The 15,220-nt window shown below is 41.2% G+C and overlaps 1 protein-coding gene across 1 annotated transcript; it reads left to right on the top strand.

The window, feature by feature from the left end:
- The first annotated feature begins 12,080 nt into the window (after positions 1-12,080).
- LOC136849549 (uncharacterized) lies at positions 12,081-15,220 on the top strand. The gene is made up of 3 exons (XM_067122886.1): positions 12,081-12,554; positions 13,955-14,210; positions 14,508-15,220. Exons 1-3 carry the CDS (start codon positions 12,081-12,083, stop codon positions 15,218-15,220), a joined length of 1,443 nt encoding a protein of 480 aa, XP_066978987.1.

Here is a 15,220-nt window from a genome sequence, read left to right as displayed (position 1 = left end):
TTCTTCTAAGAAAAAATGTCGTATGGGGCACAAGTAACACATCTTCATATAAAACCTCAGCAAGAGACTTCAGGTGGATGCCATACTTTCTTCTGCTGCTCTCAGAGAGTGAACTTAGGTGCGATGCTGCCATCTAAAATATTTTTACTAGATAGGCAGGTATGTCCGATCCTGATTTGGGACAAGAAAACTTCTAACTTTCAGTTGCTATTAAAACTTGTAGACCGGGGACTGATATATAATCCCTTTGTATTTTTTATTAATGGCAAGGAGGGTGGACCACCACCTCTCTTGCCACTGCTGAACATGTAAGATCTAATTGGTCTTTTCATATCAGAAGGACACTCATGATGTGAATTGGCTTTTTTTTTTTTACTTCCTTGCCCACTACCTCTTTAACCATAAACTCCCCCATGAGAAGGTACCCAGCACAAACTTTTGTCCCATGAAGTAATCTGGAAAAGCTACTCTAGTTTTTTTTTATTAAGAGGTGGAAAATAAAAACACTTTCAGTAAATATAGTGCTCTCTTAGTCACAACATGTGACAAAACATTTTCCTTTACTATTCAAAATGATTTCCAAAGTCCTAGCTAATGAGGTCAACTCCGTGTCGGGAATACAGGGGCACAGTCCTCAGCTGCAGAGGATTAATACAAAACCATTCTCTTATTTTGAACCATCTGTTGGTAGCTTTATATCAACTTTAAAAATAGCATCATCTTCAAGGAATTTTATGTTAACCTCCTCTGTAGGAGATCTTTGAGAAGGATTTTGGGTACAGGGAAAGTTTAGGTAAGAGGATGGCTACAGGAATGGATTTTCTACTTTTTAAGAGAGAGGTAAGTAACTTACTTAATTTAATCTGAAAATGCATAAACAATCTTGGCCCACCAAACCTATGAGGGTTTTCACCTTCTTTTGAAGTACTAAAGAAAGTGTTTACCGGGGATAGATCCTCAGACCCAACTCCCCCTCTGCAAGTTAAGTGGTTATTTATTAGGATCCACGTTGATAAACGCTCTCAACAGGAGAGGTCCTAAATACACCTGAGCATATTTTTATATATTATACTCAACATAAAGTGCTTTTAATTTATTTTTACTTGAAGAACACTATATCTGACAGCCATACTCATACTGGGACCTAGTGAGTGAATCATACAACCTAAATAATGAATTCATTTCTGCTTCCAGTTTACAAGATACAATTTTTAACATCTTTAAAGATTTTGTTACATTCTGAGGCCACCAGTGTGACTGACTAAACCATATGTGAAGAATCAAACATGCACAAAAGCTTCAAAAAGCATTCGTCTAGTAAATCATGCTGAGAATATTAGATATTGAAAATTTAAAACTATTATCATCACCTCATTAACAAATGGCACGGGTAAAATTTAGCAAATATTCACACACTGATATGGTGTCATAGCTAGAGCAGTCGATTGCTAGTTAACCAACAAGGACAAAGCTCTTTACGTAAGAGAAAACTGACTCTACGAGGTTTTGACAGCTACGGCAAAGCATAATGCTAAGGATACTTTCCTGTCGAATTCCCTTCCTCAATTAAAGGATCTACAAAAAGTGTTTCTCAGTTTTACAAATATGAATTTGATACAAAAGAATACTCTTTTGTATAATTATTGGACCATGTGATAATGCCATATTGTCAGGTATTATCATAAGCCTTTTAAAGATCAAGGAAAACCCCACAGGTTTGACATGATTTAGAAATCTCATTGAACTAATCTAAGCAGTGACTTTTGAGTTGGTCAGTTTTTAAGAAACTAAACTGTGATGGAGAAATAAGCCTACAGATTCCAAGTACCAAACTAATCTGGAGGTAATCATCTTTACAATTAATTTACTGAAACACTTAATTAGGGCAGTTAGCCTGTAGCTAGTAGATTCAAAGGCAATCTTATTAGGTTGCTTAGCTATAATGATAAATGTAATTTTCCGGCTCAAAGATAGTATACATTCTCCAGTTTCGTATGCAGGGTTTTTGGAATAAAGATCCTAGGATTTTCTGGAAGATGTTTTAACATCTCATAGAGTATATTGCATCTTTCCAAGAGGCTGTGTCTCAGTTGAAGACAGAACATCTCTGAATTCAATTAGAGAAACAATTAGGGCTAAGATCAAAGCAAATCTGTTATTCTCACATTCTTTGTAACTAAGAATAGTCTTTAAAGCTAAAGATTCTTCAAAAAGGTTGGCTAGTTTTTTTAACAACATCAGAATATCACTAATCAAAGTAATATATAATTTTCAGATGGAGAAAAGAGAAAAAACACACTTTCTAATAAGCTTTTAATTATTTCACCAACACCCATGTCTCTCTCTTAGATTTTAAAAATACTATTGCTGTTTAGTAAGGGCACATTTATATATCATTCTACTCGGGGAAGAGGCATTTTTCCTATTCTTTCAGTAGCATTTTCTACTAACATTTCGTACATATTTTTTCCCTCCTTGAACAATCAGGTCAGTCAGGTTCTCTAATTTTTGGTATAGCCCATAAGTGCTATTCAAGGCTGCTTTGGTAAAAATTCATAAACTTCAGTAGAGGAGAGATTCAAATTTTCTGTAAAGCACAAAACTCTGATTGAATTTGCTCTATCCAGCTTCCTCAACCTTCCATTCAGGATGAAATTCAATAAGGATTATAGAGGACTGGTAAGGGGTTACATCCATTCAGATATTCATTGGGTCACCATGCCAAATCTAAATGGATGCTGGAAGAGCATAGGCTTAAGCTTATATGAGATATGTGAATACCATCGCAATTATGTTTGGTCATTTATTCTCTCCAAATCCTGTACACACACACAGGTTATGAGAACTGAAATCAGCAAGTGATAGGAATGGAGAGGGAAGCTGGATCATTAAATTCTGAATACAGTACCTCTGTAGGCACATGTATCAGTGCAAGAAAACTGAAAAATTCAAAAGTTTAATCCAAGATTGAAAAGATATCTGCTTACCATGGTCTGTAAGCATACAATTCCTGGATCAAGCTCATAAGGCATAACCTTCAGGCGTCTTGCTGAAGCTACCAAACCCTTGAAAAAAGGCTAACTTGAATTTAAACGTTTGAATTTTTGGCTAGACAAAACTGCTCTAGAAGAGGATAAAAATTTTAGTATAGCCTCTTTACTTTTGGTGGAAGGGAATTTCTGGTGTTTCCTAGAGCAGCAGAGAAAGGAATTTTGACCTCTGTTGTTATAAAAGATTAAGGTAACTGAAGGTTTTGATCTTCTTGAGAACGGGATTTGTAGTAACAGAAGAATATTCAGTCAGCATAGCTGAAGAATCTTATGTTTTAAAGGCGTGGCATCTTTAGGTGACGTAGGCCCTAAATATTTCTTGATACTAGGAGATACAGAGCAATCCCTACTTTCTGGGTTTCTTTGCAGAGGTGAAAGAGATTCTGAACTGTAACATGAAAGTTTTTTGTTCATGGTATCCCAGGAATAGCAGGGGGTAACATAGCTGAACTACATTTCATTGGGATGCGGTCTTCATACACCTTCCTTATCCCAATCAAGTCAGGCTTTGAGTCAGTTTTGCTCAAGGAACATTCAGTTTCAGCAGGAAACTAAGGATTAGAAAGAAAGTAAGATGCAGCAGGCGAACCAGACATAAACAGAGTACTCTGGACTTGTTGAAAGTTTGTTTTATATGTTCCCTGAGAGGTGGAAGGAAAAGATATTTTGTGGAGCCAAATTTGAGGGACCTCGGGTTTTTCTTAACTTTCTGATAATTGATGAAAATGTTGACTCATGTCTTTTGTTATCCCCATTAGCTTTTGTTTAGAACTGCCTGCACTTATGGACTCCATGTTTGCAGTTTACAACTAAAGCATATCAATGGCAAATCTTAAGAGTTTGGGGAACACCACCTATAAAGTGAAAATAACACTTATTATAAGGCCTCTGATCCAAAAGACCATGCACTTTTGAACAGACTTAACATTTGTGTTTGCTCTGACACTTTAAAAGTGGCCATACTCGTGACAAAGCATTTGCTTCTCTCTCTTTTGAATCTTAACTCTGATGGGCAAGTATCCAATAGTTATGTGGGCAGGAACCTTTCAGAGTCAACAGCATTTCCACAGTTTTCATCAGAACCTAGCCATGATAGACCTTTATATCTGAAGGCTATTCAACAACAAGATGGCGTAGCTTCCACCTACAGTCGTGACTGCATAAGCATAAGGATGTCTATTTAAAATTTCTTTTTCTGGGAAGTCATAGAGGACTTTAATGAATGTTACCCATCTTATTTAGTGTTGTAGGCTATAAGTGGTAACTGCTTCAACATTTTGATCTGGGGAAGGGTTTGTAGTTAGTCATTATGATACTTGTGAATCACTGACTGCTTTGCTAGAAAGTTTTGTTGCTAATTAATTTTTTTTAGTAATTCAGAGGCTGTTATGAAGTTAGACCATCCTTCTTTGTATGAAACAATGTGAAAGCTGGAACATTTCTTGTGGTAACTGGGTCAGCCAAATCCATCAGTTTTGACATAAAAACCATATTCTTCATCCAAGATATAGAAATCTATGATCCCGAATTTGCACTCAGTATCTGCCCTTTTCCTTTAAAGTGAATAAAAGCTTGATTTGCAACAGCACAATGAGAATAATGTAAGCTTCAGTGAACTTTGAGTCAGAGGTAACTTGAAGCTTAATCCTTCCAAGCCATAAGGTATCATGCTAACAAAAAAGCCTCATGGTCTTATGATATATGAATACTTGTGCAATAAAATATACATGTACATTTTTATTTTCACCACTGGTAAATTTATCACCCCAACATCACAGTGATCAGGTCTGACAGAAGCTAATAAAAGTCATTACATTTGCTGGGGCCTTGGTTGGGGTAAGAGTCATCTGAAGTAGGTGTAGGGGTCAGCTACAATTTCAGGGTAAGCCAGTTGATCAAGGGGAGAAGAATTTACACCTGGTCAGATCCATAAAAAAGTTGAAGGATAAAATGTAAATGATAGCAATGAGAATATCAAGAAAGTATCATTAGCTGTTTGAAAAATCCACATTTTCCATGACTGGCACAGTAAAAGTTGACTTCCTGAAATAGAGGTACAAGTGTAAGCTGAACTTGCCTGTCAGGGCTGAGGCCATTCAAACATGGAATCATTCTAATATTATCTGTAATGCTGGACTTCCATCCTGAAACCAGCCTACGAATTGGCTTCCCCTTGATTCTATTGAGCCAACACATGATAGTTCCACCAAAGACGTACAAACCATCTTCGGAGTGATTGGTGTCACCTGGCTGAAAAGCAAAACCCTTCCTATCCATACCTGTTCTCCACTTCATCTAAGCAGTGAATTTTGACAAATGTTAGAGTGTCCATACAATTTTCATCAAATTACATCAGATATCATTACTTGGAAATAATGAAGTTATAATAAAAATAAAGAAGAGACTAGAAAGATTCTAAAACAGTTTCCCACTGTTTGACAGCCTTTTCACCTGTCACACAGCTTAATGTATGATATTCTTTATATGGCTTGTGGCTTCAACAATGATTTGGAAGGACCAGACACAGCAGTTTCAAAATTGATTGACAGATTATATCTGACATAACAACGCTTCTGAAAAATGTTTTCATTCCACAAGATCATAAAAGAAATAGTTTTAAAAAATACACCGATCCTTTGTTGCATAAGAGCAAAAAATATAAAAGCATTCTGGATAAGAAAATATATACAATAAATCAGCTATTGCATCATAATTACACTAAGAATGGTAAATAATTCAAACAGTCTTTTCTCAAAGATCAGCTTCTGCAATAAACATAAAAATCCCTGTAAACATGTACATTATATTATTGTCTAAAATTCTGGCCAAGGTATAGTTACCATCTGTGCTCATACTGTCAATAAGAAAGCAGCCTCTCAGTTCCTGGACAGTTGGGTATTCAAACAGCAAATGCCTAATGGTCAGAGGGACCAGGAATATCCTCAAAAATGGTTGATTTCTTTGTGGCCATTCGATAACTATGATTCAACCATATAGAACTAATGCAAAGCTGGCATAGTACAACTTTCCCATTTCCTTGGCATTACATTATTATTTTTACAGGGTGAATGTCTGGAACAATTTCTTTCATCTTGTTTAGACCTGCTTCACACTATTCTTCCTGCCATAGACTCTATAGTAGATAGATTTTAACGTACACAGAAACGTCACATGGAGCAGCACACTGTCTATAAATTAAATATATTACTGATGACTTAGCTATTTGGTCTGCCCTTTTTACCATACATGTCAATTTGAAAGGGAACCAGGCAATTTAAATTCTGCCTTCCTTGGCACAGGTACAAGAATAGCAACTGCAAGATTTACTATACTAATGTTTGATTAGTATTAAGCACTTCCACGGACTGCAAGCCACTCCTAGAATACCCCAAAAACTGTGAAATTAGAACATGGTGGAGTTATGATATGCTCAATGCAGCTAAAATGCTATACAGTATAGCAGTGAAGTTTGATGCTATGTCATAATGTGTCACTCTAGGACAAAAAAATACCAATGTAAATTCCTTATCTACTGCCAGCACTGGACTTGGGGCCATCAGTAAAATGACTAGTATTTACATGCTCTGCTGCATGTTTTGAAAACAAGAATATTATTTCTTCCTTAGCTTTGTCCCTCTTTTCCCCATTAAAATTCATGTAAAGTCTGACCATAGATAACTGTTGTTTTGCTCATTGAGACTGAAACCTTTCCTCTCAGCCCAACTTAAAATTTCAGTACTTGTTAACTTCAATTTTCTTTCTGGTATTAACAGGACATCTTCAAATAGTGCACTCAAGACCTCACGAAGAGTAAGAGTTTCCATACCATTTTTAGCAATGTTAAAAGTCGGGACACTAAGCACACTATCCTTATGAACACCATCCTGGCATCTGTTGTCAGATAAAGCATTTTATATTTTGACATGGAAAAGCCTCAAAGATAAAAAAAAGCTTTGTTAAAAAAGAGGTAGTTCTTCTCACATACCAAGATCATGTAATGTCTTCAGAACTCAGTAGTACTGCCTGGAGATACTGAAGCAAGACTATGTCTTATGTAGGTCAAAGAAGACAATTACATGTTGCTGTTTGCAGAAAGTGATTTGCACACAGAGTTCTTGAGCATTTTTTTAAATACACATTATGAGGGTGACAAAATGGTGTTATGCTCTAGATGCCGTAGAGTTTTGCATTCACCATTTTTTCATTGAATGAGTGTCTTTCTGGGCTTACAAAATGTCAAAACACTAGCAGTTCCCCTCCTGGTTGAATAGTCATTGACATCACAATCTAGTGATTGTGCTGAGAATGAGATATCAAGTGTTACCTGAAAAGTGTCTAAACATTTCGTAATGGATGTCATCTGGACCACAGGCAGTGTTGTTACAATCAGTTGAAGCAGAATCAAACTCACTCTATATGAAGTGTACTGAATGATTCAGTCCTGTTTGAGAAGATGATGGTTTTCTGTTCATCCCTTCTTCTAAAACAATGTCCAGGGAATTTTCTGATATTTTGGAGAGCTGTGAAATGCTTGCCAAATGTTACTTACTTGGTAAAAGTTATATTAAACATTTTTTGACTTTTAAGCACTGGGTGAGAACAATGAGAAAATTTTCTCATTTTTACCCAAATGCTATTGATGGCAGTTCTGATGTTGACGGAATAGGCATAAGCTGCCCATGATTCTCTTATTGCTGTTTTCATAGATTTCTAAAACTGCGCTCTACAGTGCTTATTGATAACAAGTCAGATATATCCTTGTAGCGCAGTCCAAGAGTTTAAGTTTTTCAGATCAATCATGAAAATGTGTATTCTACACTGTCTTGTGGATCTTTTTATAGGAGTGGACACTAGTTGTATTGAATGATTCTTTTAGCATCATTACTACTGGAAAATCAACAGCATCTGCTTCAGTTTCACAATTTGCTTTTTCAGTATGCCATTGTGGTAATATTTCAACTAGTGGTTTTCCATAGTACTTATTGTGATGTTAATGAGATTTCTGTTGCTCAGTCATCATTTGTATTCCAGCTAAATTCTATGCTAAAACTATAACTACAAATTGTAAAGTCTAGTCATGGAACAGCACCTCTTGAATTGGGTAATGTGTGGGTCTTTATTGATATGCCTTATTTTTCTGTGATTGAAGGTGTAACGGTATTATTCTTCCATTGCAATAACTATACAGGTTCTTACCACCCCTAAGCAATCTGACCTAACAGGATACAGCCTTATGTGTTTGGCCACTTGTGGAACAATCAATAACATTGGAATTATTAAAAATTGGTAAAAATGCTTTGAAACTTTAAACTGAATGTTTATTACAAATCTTCAAAACCAAGATCACCAAAAAGTCTAGTTAAAGGAAACCAGTGCATTCACTGTACAAAATCTTGAAAGACACATCCAGAACTATCACACAGAGGAAGAGAACAACTCACGCTCACTGATGGGACAGTCAAAGAGAAAGACAGAAGAAAACCAAAACCTAATTAACATATGTATATATACTGTATATAACATGAATATAGATATTTACACTTAAATATAAAATAAACAATGAAGCAGAATATGAGAGCTTGGGCATACAACTATTCAAAGGCCATAGGTCATCACCAGATGGTTGCTGGTAAAGAAGATGCTGACCTGTGTTAGTGATGTCCTAAAAATTCAATTAACTAGAGAGTCAGTCCTCACCAGCAAAACAAGAACCATTAGGCAGTATGATGAAGCTAAGTGCAGCATGGTACTGGATTCAGCAGGACAGGGAAAAGTTAGTCAAGGTGAGCCACCAAGGCAGGCACTAGGGGCGGGCATTCAGAACAACAATGGAAGCATGCCACACACACAGAAGGATCCCTGGAGGTGAATCCACTGTGGCTGGATGACAGAGAGAGGGACCTGGGATCACAGCCAACCAGGTAATCAACTAAGCACAAAACGTAAGATCTCCAACACACTGGAAAACGCCAGTAACTGCTTGAAGATCTGCCCAACCAGTGTAGAGAAGAACAAGAGTCAGCCTTTACAGTAATTCAGAGCCAGCAACACACACTATCTTTGTAAGGTCCCGCCAAGGCCAAAATAAACAAATGAGTCTCCATATAACAACCTGTAAAGCTGCTTAACACTCCAGCAACCATATATACACTCAACTCATGGGTGGAGCATCAATAATACAAAGAAACCAAGTAAAAAACTTAACTAAACCTTTAGTGACAGAATTAAGAGAAAATATAGCTCTAGTGTCACTCTGCTTTTGAAACAAAGCAAAAGTTCATGAATAATTTACTTGGTAAAAATATAACAAAGGAAATAAGTTCCATTTCTGATTTGTTGTTTCTTTTTTCCATAAAGGATGTCTGCTATCTAAGTCACCCATGAGGAAAAATGGCAGAGGGAGCAATAAATTCCTCGGGCAACCAGCCTATTTAAGGGAAGACAGAGTGACTGTAGTGTACTGCCTCAGTGTTAAACTCTTCTAAAACCTTTTGTCTTGCTTGCCCAAATGTAATACATTCCTTGGTTCTGGGGTTTATAATTTTTTTCTCTATAGTATATCTCATATATGATTTTGATCCTGTATTGTGTCCCTTGAACAGTTTGCACAGTAAAATGATAATTAGTGGAACCCATGTATTTTTTTGTACAACAGCTGGCTCATTTTTACTGTTTTGTAACATCTGGGGATCAAATGTCCAACTATCTGGTGGTGGTACCATCTTCTAAAGAAAGGAATATATGGTCACATTGGGGGATAGAGTCATCCTGTTGACAAAAAGTTTGGGAGCTTTAAAAGATCAACTGTTAAAACCAGTTGAGTTGAAAATAATGTACTGTTTTTATCTTGTTATGTCTTTCCACCTAAAAAAACATCTGAGCTGGCCAGTTCGTTTGGCAAAATATTCTGAGTACTCCAGCAAGCCAGGAAACACTGCCATCCAAGTATTTCATGGTTGCATGAGGCACAGACTTTGCTTTACATCCCTGTAGGCCTATAATAATATTTACTTCAATCCAGTGGAGAAGTAGACTACATTCACCTTGAGCAGTTAGTTTTGATACCCTACCCATAAATTTTGCCATATTCCTATGGACATCAAATGTGTTCAGATCATTTATCTTTTGATCTAATTCTATGGTTAAATGTTTGTAAAATGAGGCAGGTTCAAATAATCAAGGCAAAATTTTAACTTCTTTCCTACTTTTACTACCTAATGTTTTTTGTACATTTTATTTTCCTTCCACTGACTTTGAGGAATAATCAACCTTGATGTGACAACAAGGGGTCACATATACTCTATAATTGTCCCCAATATACCTGGTTTCATGTTTAGATCTGTTTTCCATATTAGCGCGGAGACTGTTTCCTCTGTCAAAATATGGTTTGCAGGACCAGTGGTACTAAGGATATCAGTCTCATTACCCATGTAATAGAAAAAAGAAAAACCCTGCTTAGAAAATTATCATAGACTTTTCATGAGGTTAATTTTTTCACCAGCGATACCAGTAGGAAATGACTCCCAGTGTAAAGCCCCCGCTCAACCCGTTCTCTGTAATGAACATCCCGTTTTCTGCGGTGCCTTCACATTCGACCTAGGGTCGGACAAACACAATATTATTATTATCATTATTATGAATTGTATATTTTATTGCCTGTTCAATTGACCATGCATTATGTATATGTAACAGAGTATTTTTATGTCAAACCAGACATTGTTAATCATTAGGTTGTCTGTATGTACCTGTCCTGTTTTTTTGTAGAGAAATAGTTTGACCTCAGGTCACCTGTAAATCTTTGTACCTGTGGTCTCTGCGCTATACGCAGACGTCTGCATGCCGCTTTATAAACAGGTCACTTCATCAATAAACCAGCAGTACTTGTCTTCCTGCTCATTATTTCGCACCTCTCTCACAGTGGTGACCCCCAGTGTGGTACCCGGAAGCCATTAACGGACCCAAACGGCGACTTAGTCTTGTCCCGATGAACCATCCCACATCCCTAACAGACTAACTACGGCGCTCTAACAAAGTGTTCGGGCATTACCGACCCTCGTCGGCAAGCCACCGGCGTCATTAGCGGACCCACACGGCAGGCTCCCAAGCGTGTATTGACACGAGTGTTCCCTCACACTCCAAGTGAGAGCGTGGAATGAGCATGGACACAGACATTCCCAACCTCATACAAATTACAGCGAACTTCTCGGAGGCAGACGTCTCCCTTGCGCAACCCCCTCCTGCGCGCTCCTCCACGACGGTACCTGCACCCCCCTGACGGACCAACCAAGGGCGGCCCTCAGCATAAGGCTGCCGCCATTCACCCATCAAAACCAGCGTCCAGGCTCTACAGGGTCGAGGGGCAATTCAGGGTAGCAGGCCTAACCGACGAGGTGTTGAAGGCGGACATCGCCATCAACACCCTCCTGGAGGAGATATACAAGAAGATTTCCCTATGGTTAATGACGAAATCGAACCCCGCCACTTTCCAGGAGTTAAAAGCCACTCTCGTTGAGACCTGCTCCCTGCCAGTCTCCGAGAGAGCTGTCCGCGCCCTTGACCTCTCCCTCAACCCCAGGCAGGAGGGAAACCTCTTGGAAACGTGGCATACCCTCCAGGACCTCCTCCTCCTCCCCAAGACTGACAGCAGCAGTAGGCGCAAAGAGATCAGCCTGTTGAGGGAGATCTTCCTGCGGCAGCTACTACCAGAGGTCTGTGGGCAGATCACAACGGCATACACCCTGCCGGTTGAGGACCTGATAAGGGTGGCCCAGCAGCTGACAGACTCAACGAAGGCGGCAAAGTGGGCATCCACACCCGCATACCCCATCAACTGCCTCCAGCCGGAGGACCCCACCACGAAGGGGATCAATGTCGTTGCCCAGAGGAAGCCACCCCACCAGCAGAAGAGGGAGAGGCCAGGGCTTTGCTATTACCACCAAAGGTTCGGGAAAGCTGCCCAGAATTACGAAGTCCCCTGCCTTTTCTTCCCTCCAAAAAACGGGGAGGCGGCAGCCACTCTCACAGGCCACCATGGCAGCAGCAACTGAAACACCCAGGGGCCCCGCACCAGTAGGCTTCTACCTCCGCGACACCATCTCCGGCAGGATGATGTTGATTGACATCGGAGCCATGTGGTCAGTGTTCCTGCCTTCCAGAGAGGACTGCAGACGTTCGCCGGACCTGGTTGCCTCCCTGACAGCTGCCAACGGGTCCCCCATCCTCTCTTACAGCACCAAGCTCCTGTCGATCTCCATGCTTGGCCGGAGGTACAGGTGGAAGTTCATCGTCACGGATGTTAGAACCCCGCTCCTGGGTGCGGACTTCCTCGCCCACTTCGGACTGGCAGTCGACATCGGTTGCAAATGCCTGCTGGACACCGAGTCCTGCCAGTCCCTGCCCTTGTTGCCGAGCCCCAGGGAGCCCACAATCTGTTTGATTGCACCCCTCCAGTATGGTTCCCTCCTGAAAGAATTCCCAGAAGCCTTCAAACCCGAGCTTCGTCAGGTGCCCGGGGTCCCCGCCAAACACAGGATATATCATCACATCAAAACAAAGGGGCCCCCGATGCACGCAAAGTTCTGGAGACTTCCCCCATAGCGCCTTCAGGAGGCCAAGAAGGCCTTTGCCGAGATGGAGCATATGTTGTGATGTAGAATATATATGGAAATTAGATAGAAAAGAAAAGAGAGAGAGAGAGAGAAATGTAGAAAAGAGAAAAAGAAAAGAAGAGAGAGAGAGAGAGAGAGAGAGAGAGAGAGAGAGAGAGAGAGAGAGAGAGAGAGAGAGAGAGAGAAAAGAGAAAAAGTTAGGAGAGAGAAGGAGAGAGACGTAAGAATAAAAAAAGAGAGACAGAGAACACAGTGATAATGCCTAAAAGCTGTTGTTGTTATCGTGATTCCAATACGCTGATCGAGGCAGGATTTTGCATGAACTCAAAAGCAGTATATCACGTTAAAACCATAAAAACAGTCATAAAAGTGGAAAATAGTGGTCTCGTGATTAAGTTAACCAAATCATGAGTCAGTATAGCCAAAAAGCTTACAGCAGCTGGTTCAATAACCCTGCCTTCACAGGAGGCATTTTCATGGAAATTCCAGGAAATTGGGGGCTGGACAAAGTGATGTACTTCTACACCCTCCAATCAAACATACTAGGGAGGGGTCTTTCACACACCCTCCTAAGATCACCTCCAATCAAGTCCTCTAAGGAGAGATTTGAATCACACCCACTACAGTCCTTCCAATGAACTAATTGAAGGGAAGGCCTTGCTGATAAATCCTTCCAATAGGGCTAGAAGTGGGTGGAGATTGCAGATAACAAGAATTCTAGGGGTCCAACAGGCTGGAGAACGCCAGGAGAGAACAGATCAGAACTGTGTCCCTCAAGGGAGAGTACGTCTCCCCTCGCTTCCATGTTCCCCATATAGACTGAGTCAAGTTAATTACTCCAGAGTGATTTTGTTTTATGCCACTGTAACTTGTTAATTTTGTACTGATCCTTATAATACTAAGTACTAATTAAAGTGAAGAAATTACCAATCTCGTCTCTATACGCCTTTCCGAGAGATATCAATACTTAAAATAATTAATCTAAGAGAGATAGTACATCATCAGCGATAGCGATGCAGAAGGACACACTTAGAGGAAATCAAGGTAAGAAGTGAGAAACTAAAAACATACAACAAAAAAAGAAAGAACATTAACACATATGGGCATATGCAAAAAGGCTCCCAGCCTGTGGGCCTCCCCCCTTCACATGGTGCAGAAACCAGATGGAGGCCCTGTGGCGACTACCTCACTACAGAACCCGACCACTACCCTCTACCAAACATGCAGGACCTAACGGCCTCCTTCCATGGGGCCAAACTATCCTTAAAATTAGATCTCTTAAAATCATATTTTCAGGTACCAGTAGCGCCAGAAGACATCCCCAAAACCGCCATCATCATGCCTTTTGGGTCCTACGTCTTCACCTTCTCCACCTTCGGCCTGAGGAACGCGGGTGCGACCTTTCAGAGGCTGATGGATAGCATCCTGGGGGACCTGGACTTCTGCTTCTGCTACGGCGATGATATCCTAATTTTTTCCAGATCCCATAAGGAACACCTACCGCACATCCGGAAGTTCTGCTGCGCCTGCAGGAGAGTGGCCTCATCGTCAGGTTTGACAAGTGCACCTTCAGCGTCAAGAAGGTGGAATTCATGGGCCACGAGATATCCCCAGGGGGCGTCGGCCCAATGTTGTTGAAGGTCGAGGCTGTCATGAGGTTCCACGCCCCACCTCCATCAGGGCCGTATAAGAATTCCTCGGAATGGTCAACTACTACAGAAGATTCATCCCGGGGATGGCGCACACCATGGCCCCCCTGACGGAGGTCCTCAAGGGTCGTCCAAAAACCTTAGTGTGGGGCCCCAACCAGCAGAAGGCCTTCTCCCTGACGAAGGCCGCCCTCACCAAGGCAACATCTTTGGCTCACCAGGACCCCAGCGCTCCCCTCCAGCTGACGACGGACGCCAGCAACGTTGCCTGTGGAGCCTTCCTGGAATAAGTCATCAACGGGACCCCTCAGCCCATGGCCTTCTTCAGCAGGAAACTCAGCCCTACAGAGTCCCGCTACAGCACCTTCTACAGGGAACTCTCCTCCTGGAGGGTAAGTCCTTTGCGATTTGGAGTGACCACCAACTGCTGTTCCACTCCTTCACGAAGCTGGGGGATGCATGGTCCTCCAGGCAGCAGCGGCACCTCGCGGCCATTGCAGTGTTCACCTCCACCATCAAGTACCTCCCCAGCAGGAAGAACCCGGTAGCCGATGCCCTCTCGAGGATCAAAATCAACACGCAGCTGGGGATTGACTACGAGGACCTTGCCCGCGAACAAGCCGCTGACCCAGTGACCCCAGCCTACGGCACAGCCATCACGTCGCTGAAGTGGGAGGAAGTGCCCCTTGGCCCTGGAGGGTCAACACTGCTGAGTGACGTGAGCACTGGCCGCCCCTGCCCACTGGTGCTCGCCTCCCGTCGTCGGCTGGTCTTCGACATCATCCACGGACTGTCCCACCCCTCCGGAAGGATGACGGCCAGGCTACTGACGGAGAAGTTCGTCTGGCACAGCACACAGAAGGACTCAATGGCCTGGCAAGGCAGTGCATGCAGTGTCAGACCAGCAAAGTAG

Source organism: Macrobrachium rosenbergii, chromosome 21 (assembly GCF_040412425.1).
Source record: "Macrobrachium rosenbergii isolate ZJJX-2024 chromosome 21, ASM4041242v1, whole genome shotgun sequence".
In the NCBI taxonomy this organism is placed as follows: domain Eukaryota; kingdom Metazoa; phylum Arthropoda; class Malacostraca; order Decapoda; family Palaemonidae; genus Macrobrachium; species Macrobrachium rosenbergii.
This window is presented reverse-complemented; position numbering and strand designations above follow the sequence as displayed.

Coding starts and splice junctions, on each gene's coding strand:
- LOC136849549 (XM_067122886.1), top strand. CDS start 12,081: ATGGCAGCAGCAACTGAAACACCCAGGGGCCCCGCACCAGTAGGCTTC. Junction 12,555..13,954: donor TCAAACCCGAGCTTCGTCAG/GTGCCCGGGGTC, acceptor TCATATTTTCAG/GTACCAGTAGCGCCAGAAGA. Junction 14,211..14,507: donor GAGAGTGGCCTCATCGTCAG/GTTTGACAAGTG, acceptor GCCCTCACCAAG/GCAACATCTTTGGCTCACCA.